We start from the raw sequence: 6,446 nt of genomic DNA, 5'->3' as shown, positions 1-6,446 counted from the left end.
TTTTCCTCTTGTTTGTCTCAGCTGAGATTCAGCCATTTCCTTTCCAGGACACAAAGACAAGGTGAACTCTGACAAGACAAAATGGGACTCTGGGCTTCCTCACAGAACAGCAACAGACATGTGTAACAATATCATGGGTTAATTTAAGTATAATAGCCCGTGTGCACCACGGCTCCTTAATTTCCACATTAACAGCACCCTTTGCTGTAAATGACCTTTTCTACTGCACTTTATATGCAAGAATACAATTCCTCACAGATACAATTATTTTAAGGGTTTTCCAATAAAACAGCTTTGTCCAATGGTTCTACATACAACATCTATTCCATTCTTATTCCCCTCTGCCACATAGTCCAGTGTAATTAAATCACTTCAAATTTAAATACAGGCCTACATCGATTAAACAAAACAATATTTGAATCTACAGTATTTTCCGGATGTTGTGCCTACAGCTGTGCTTTTTGGACTGTGATCCTCCAACGTGTACAGCCTTACGCCCCATGTCGGATTTCCATCTGGGAAATGTAGTCCTTTCAGTCTCTTCGTTACATGTTCCTGGATTCATCTCTCTAGCTTGAAAAACTACAAGCTGACCGGTTGCGGTCAGGAGAGGGTTACTTCGCTTTTTCTGTCCGCCAGCAGGCAGCCAAAATGTTGGCAATCCTGTCTGTGCTGTTTTTGTACCTTACTCACCCTGTTTGCGGTGTTATTCAGAGACTTTTATGCACCTTCAAAGACAGCTGTGACTGCGATTTTAAGCCCAATATCAGAGGTAAGATGATAAATGTCTACCGTGGCTAGCTAACGTTTACTGATCGATGTTACGTGTTGTTAGCCATCTAGCTAGGCAAATAAGATACGTATATCTAGCTAGTTTGATGTGGTTTGTACCTGTGCAGGACTGGTTTACTGATGTTACACTCTACACAGTACTTAAGAAGTGCTATTTAGACGTAATACAGTTGTTACTGTAATAAATGCTCTGTTAGTTTGGCTGCTTATGCTAGCTAGCAAAACACAGGAAGTCCTGTCCTGTACAGGGCCGAACAAGAGGCTGGAACAAAACATTGTTGTGTAAGTTGAAAGCTCTAAACTGTGAGGAACTTGCGTAATATGCAGTGTGAAATTGCTTTCAGCTTACTGTTGCTGGCCTGCTTCTCCAGCTTAACAATTCAGTCTATGGTAATAGACAGTCCAGAGACAGTTATTTTTCATTCTTAAGGATTGACCGTTAAAAAAAAAAAAACATCTGACAATGATATAGTGGGTCTTATATGTCAAGTAAAGTACCTCCAAATGGTTCTTAAGAACAGAACTTGAGTAAATTGTACTTACATTGATTTCATGACTGGTTGTTCGAAATTTTGACAGTGTATAATTTTTACTGCAAAGCAATATCTTTCCTAGATGTCACTTTTCAGTTTCCTTGATTACTATACCATTACTAACAGTGGTATAGGTATTAGCCCTGAAAAAGCCAAACAAGTTGACCCTGAATTAACATCCCATGTGTCTTTATTTCCTGACAAACAGACTTGGAGTGGGACCTCTACAAAAATGTCTACGGACAACATCTGGCCCAGGACATCGTTTCAGAGGAGGTGGCAAGGTTCCTTCAGAATAACAACCCCGAGCGGCCCCTGGTGCTGTCCTTCCATGGCTCGTCTGGGACGGGAAAGACGCTGGTCAGCTCCATGCTGGGAAATCATCTGTACGGCTCAGCGATGAGCAGCCCGTACGTCCATCAATTTGTTCCCACGCTGCACTTCCCTTATCCTGACCGGGTCAATGAGTACAGGGTAAGTTAGGGATTATTGTGTAAGGTGTTGTTCATTTTAGTGTAATCATGAGTTGTTACAGGTTGGTGACAAAATGCTTTAGTCAGGACTAAATTTCTCTCTGTTGGTTGGCAGGAGGAGCTAAAGAGCTGGGTGCAGGGGAACCTGACGGAGTGCGCTCGCTCTGTCTTCTTGTTTGATGAGATGGAGAAAATGCCCCCAGGTCTTATTGATGTGTTGCAGCCCTTCCTGGGTCCCTCCCACGTTGTGTTTGGCACCAACTACCGCAAGGCCATCTACATCTTCATCGGGTAAACAGACACACACATACACAAACAAGGCATTCAGAGAGATATAGGAGCAGCATTGGTGGGGGCATTTTGCTGAGTGTACAGTGACAAGTCATTTAATCCTCCACCAGATACAGAGGGAATCATAATCTAAATGCGTTACGTATATTTTTCCTGCAGCACCACAGGAGAGGAGGTGATTAACAAAATGGCACTGGAGAACCGGCAGTCTGGAGGGGACAGAGACGAGATCAAGTGGGCAGACTTGCAGGAAGCCATCGCACAAGCGGCCTACAACACCAACTCAAGTATGTGTCTTTTGTAATTTAATTGTACAGTTTTCAGAGATTAGTGCACACTACATACTAGCCACAAATATGTGCTGGGATCGTCCGTCCCTGTTGGAGTTTCCCCATTGGCTATGGCTGTTTCAAAATGAGTAGGCGGGAACCTTCATTATGTACTGTAACTCCAGATTCTGTGAGTTTAGGCTAGCGCTATAAGGCTATCAGCAGCGGGTTCACATGTCGCTCGCCTTCACACAGGGCTGACGATTTTTAGTTCTCTGTGGGCCACACCTTTGTCTCAATGTAAGTTGAGCTGAAAAGCTGGTTCCCAAAAAACAGCTTTTTTCTTCAGCTAGGTAAAAGAACCAGTGGGGCCCACAGCTCAGAGTGCTGCGCCTATACTCTGAAACTCCAGAGTTATGGTTCGGATGTGGCTATTCAGTTGATTAAACAAGTGCGTTGGTTTGGTTGCTTTGCACTGTGACTTATTGTCAGATGAGGGAAACTGAAAGGACTTTCTCTCTCCAGGCGGCTTCTTCCACTCCAGTATTATCCAGCACAACTACATCACCCGCTTCGTTCCATTTCTGCCTCTTAGCCGTCGTCACGTGGAGCGCTGTGTCCGCTCACAGCTCTGCCAGCGGGGCAGCTGTGGCCGCAGTGATGTGGTGGACGCAGTAGGTGGGGACATGATCTACACTCCTGTCGAGGGACATTACTTTTCCTCCACTGGCTGTAAGGCTGTCCCCGCCAAAATCAACCTCTTCCTGTGAGGTGAGAAGGCAGCTGCTGGTTGATATTTAAGGACTGAAAGGGAAAACTCCCTCTTAGGTGAGTCAGTGAAACAGAGTCTGTTTCCATCCGTTTCTCCATCACAGAGGTCAGAGCAGCACCTCTGGAGCAGGCAGGGATTCAGAGTCGAGGACGACTCCTCTCTGAGAGGACTTGAGCTCACAACTACCCTAATCCAAAGCAGTTTTGTGCTGTCAGAGCTGAGCTTCTCTGAAGACATTGCTGCTGGAGCAGTCGGTACAAAGCTGGTTCGTGTGGGCACAGGAGAGTTTTCCACGTCATGCCAGAAGTCATGCTACGCTCTACCTCAAATCCAACTCTGCCTTTTATTTATGAATTCTGAAGTTGGTACATTACGGTTTTATATTTTAGCTGCAGTTGGTTGCCATCAATGGAGGCGATCGATTAAGTCTATTTAGCCAGTATTTATTTCTCAAAACTACCCTCCTTTCACTTTTGTACAGTCACACCCATTGTTGGAAACTCCTCAGTTGGAGCTCTCTGACTTCCTCTTTGAGAGTTATACAAAAGGGATCAAAGTTCTTATGAAGGACTTATTGGATTTAAAACATCTAAATGTTTTCTAGGGAAAATATATTTAATGTCAGCGCAAAGATGTAAAGAGTTCCCAATTGTAGCAGCTAAAGACAAAGTTGAAATTTAGCTTTGCATCTTGTATCTAACTTTTATTTAACTTTTAAGGAGCCAAGAAAAAATGTAGTTTAGGGGTTTAAGGGTTGAAGAGGGAACTCATGAGCTCACACAACTAGTGTGAGCATGTAAAACAAACAAAAGAACAAGGTTTTAACCTCACAATTCTAAGTAAGGTTGGGAAATATACCAGCACTGGGTTGCACCAGCTATGCCAAAATTCAAACTCAGCCTAGTTTGAATGTTATTTCTAGATTAACGTTAACCCTACCCCTCAGTAAGTGTAAAGTCCTCTGTAAAAATATCAGTTGGCATGGCTCATCGTTTTGAAAGATGGGATAAACTTGGAGAAGGAGCAGATTTTACTGGCTGGTTTTCGTCTAAATTTGATATTAGACACTAACATAATGTTAGCATTCACATATAGGGTTAGATAATGTTCTTAATTAACAATTAACAAAGGGCTACTGATTTAAAACAGCTTGCGAGTGTTGCCCCTATAATGTGCTTGTTATGTTGTCACAACTTCATCTGCCCAGTTACAGAACATGGTTATATTATCATATGATGTAGCTGACTCGATGTCACTGTTGTTATTTTAAACCAGCGGTAGATTATGGTTGGAGGCTATAGATATGATATCACCTTGTCATAAAGCCATGTCCTATTTCAGGTACCTTTTGTTGTTTGTTGATTAACAATAGTTAACGGAATTATTTATTTATAGCCATTAGTCCTTTAACTGATTGGCCACAGGAAGTGAAAAAGTCATTACTTGCACCAGTATTTCGGTATTGTAGGTAGTAGTCAGGATACCTTACATCCCTGTCATGCAACCAAACAAAACCGTTTTAGTATCAAACTATATAATTTCCGTGTTTGGTTTAGTTTAGTGTGGACTTCACACTCTAATTTAAGACAGGACTTACGCATGGCTGGTGCAACAGGCTGCAGAGCTTAAAGCAAGAAATTTAGTGTGTGTATTTAAGCCTGTGCCATCATTGTTTTGAACCTTACCTTACCATTATAATTTAACATTATACAGAAATTAAAATGAAGTCTGCCATGATTGTCCTCGAATAAATTAGAACTGAATTCTGAATGAATTCTCAGCTCCCTTGATAAATGCATTCTCTTACTTAACTTGCAACCTTGCTTTTTTTTCCTTCTAAATCATCCAACATGTGCTTTACCAGACTACATACAATATGTAATGTAAATGTATATTGTCTTAAAGTGTTTCTCATCCACAATTCTGTATTGAGATTCAAGTGATATGAATGACCTGTCTGAAAAGTGCCATATCTGTTTTTTTAAAAAGTGGTAGAAATCTGAAGAAGATGGTTTTTATTGAAATACTTGAATACTATCACTCTGATGGTGTCCAGCAGGGCTGATGTCATAGCTTTGAAGCACTTCATCAGTTTTCCCATCAGGTGGCAGTAAAGACTTCCTTTGACCTCAAGTGGAAGAGGTGAAGCAGAGTTCAGCTGCAGCTCAGTCCAGCTGATCTTTGAGTGAGTTCTGTAAAGATGTACATTTGTTTCTTTGATGTAAAATGTTTGCCTGTGTGTTTAAACACACTGAAAGTGCACTTTAACTTTATAGTGGATAAAATGGATCTGATGTGTTCTTGAGAAACAGTTTTTCTCACTCTTTGTGAAAGAAAATGTATATGGTGAGAAGGTCTGCCAAAATGAATAGTTGTCAAGAGGATGAATTGTTTACAATTAATTACTGACTGTAAACTGTTAATTATTAGTTGTATTGAATGAATGCTGTATGAAGTCCTGCTGCAGCAAGTCAAACATTTCAAATCCTATGAAAATCAAGCTTATTGAATTTACATGTGGAGTACATGGAGGTTTTCTTATTGGAACAAAGACAGATTAACACAGCAGCAGACTGAGTATTGACACATGATATTCTTTACCGTTGAGACAGTGTTGTCAGCATTATCAGTTTTTAGATTGCCTCCCTCTGGTATACACAGATGGTAGCCTGTAAACTTCCACCAGACTCAATGCAAATATCATTTTGGCATGCAGGTGCCTTCAGAGGCCAGTCAGTGAGGATATTATTAGTGGAAATCAGAAACTGACATGATTTCCATTCATAATCATAGCAATCACTATTAAAAGTTGCCATTATTCTGAGGGTTGTTTGCGTGCTCCTTTAAGATTCTGGCATCTTCCAATGTTATGTGACCACTATGTCAGTTTCAGCCTCTGAAGTGCCTACATGTTGGTAAATGAAGCTTACTCCAAAGCCAAATGCCACTTCTGGTAAGACCATGAAATAAAGAAAATAAACTACAAAACACTTGTTCTGTTCTCTTTCAGGCATGTCAAGAGAAATGTCCTATAAAAAATACCATAATGTGTCTGTTTAGACTGTAACACAACGTTTTTTCTGCAATTTGTTTTTGCTTTTCTATAAAACAGTCTCTCCATTTTCCATCAGCCAAAACCTTTGTGAATTCATTTCAAAACATTTTGAAACCTGCTTTGTTTACATTGACGACTACTCTTTGGTAGTAGGCTTCTGGCACATTGCAGAAGATTACTTGCTTCAACTATAGATTATGGGATTTCGTGAAACTGGGATGTCCTACAGTCCTTTGGCCCCTAAACTAAAGGATAGGTTTA

At 41.0% G+C, this 6,446-nt stretch overlaps 1 protein-coding gene across 1 annotated transcript; it reads left to right on the top strand.

Annotated features, from left to right (window-relative positions):
* Positions 1–564: 564 nt before the first annotated feature.
* tor2a (torsin family 2, member A) lies at positions 565–6,118 on the top strand. The gene is made up of 6 exons (XM_037097532.1): positions 565–772; positions 1,534–1,799; positions 1,914–2,089; positions 2,249–2,376; positions 2,884–3,129; positions 3,234–6,118. The coding sequence occupies exons 1-5, from the start codon at positions 652–654 to the stop codon at positions 3,126–3,128; spliced, it is 936 nt and encodes a 311-aa protein (XP_036953427.1). The 5' UTR covers positions 565–651; the 3' UTR covers position 3,129; positions 3,234–6,118.
* Positions 6,119–6,446: the final 328 nt, after the last annotated feature.

Source organism: Acanthopagrus latus, chromosome 5, assembly GCF_904848185.1.
Source record: "Acanthopagrus latus isolate v.2019 chromosome 5, fAcaLat1.1, whole genome shotgun sequence".
NCBI classification, from domain to species: Eukaryota; Metazoa; Chordata; class Actinopteri; order Spariformes; family Sparidae; genus Acanthopagrus; species Acanthopagrus latus.
The sequence above is the reverse complement of the archived record's forward strand: the minus strand, read 5'-3'. Positions and strand labels throughout refer to the sequence as shown.

Bases quoted from the DNA above. Each gene is read 5' to 3' on its own strand.
- tor2a (XM_037097532.1), top strand. From the start codon at position 652: ATGTTGGCAATCCTGTCTGTGCTGTTTTTGTACCTTACTCACCCTGTT. The intron at 1,800-1,913 runs GTAAGTTAGGGA...GTTGGTTGGCAG, and splicing joins ACCGGGTCAATGAGTACAGG to GAGGAGCTAAAGAGCTGGGT. The intron at 2,377-2,883 runs GTATGTGTCTTT...TTCTCTCTCCAG, and splicing joins GGCCTACAACACCAACTCAA to GCGGCTTCTTCCACTCCAGT.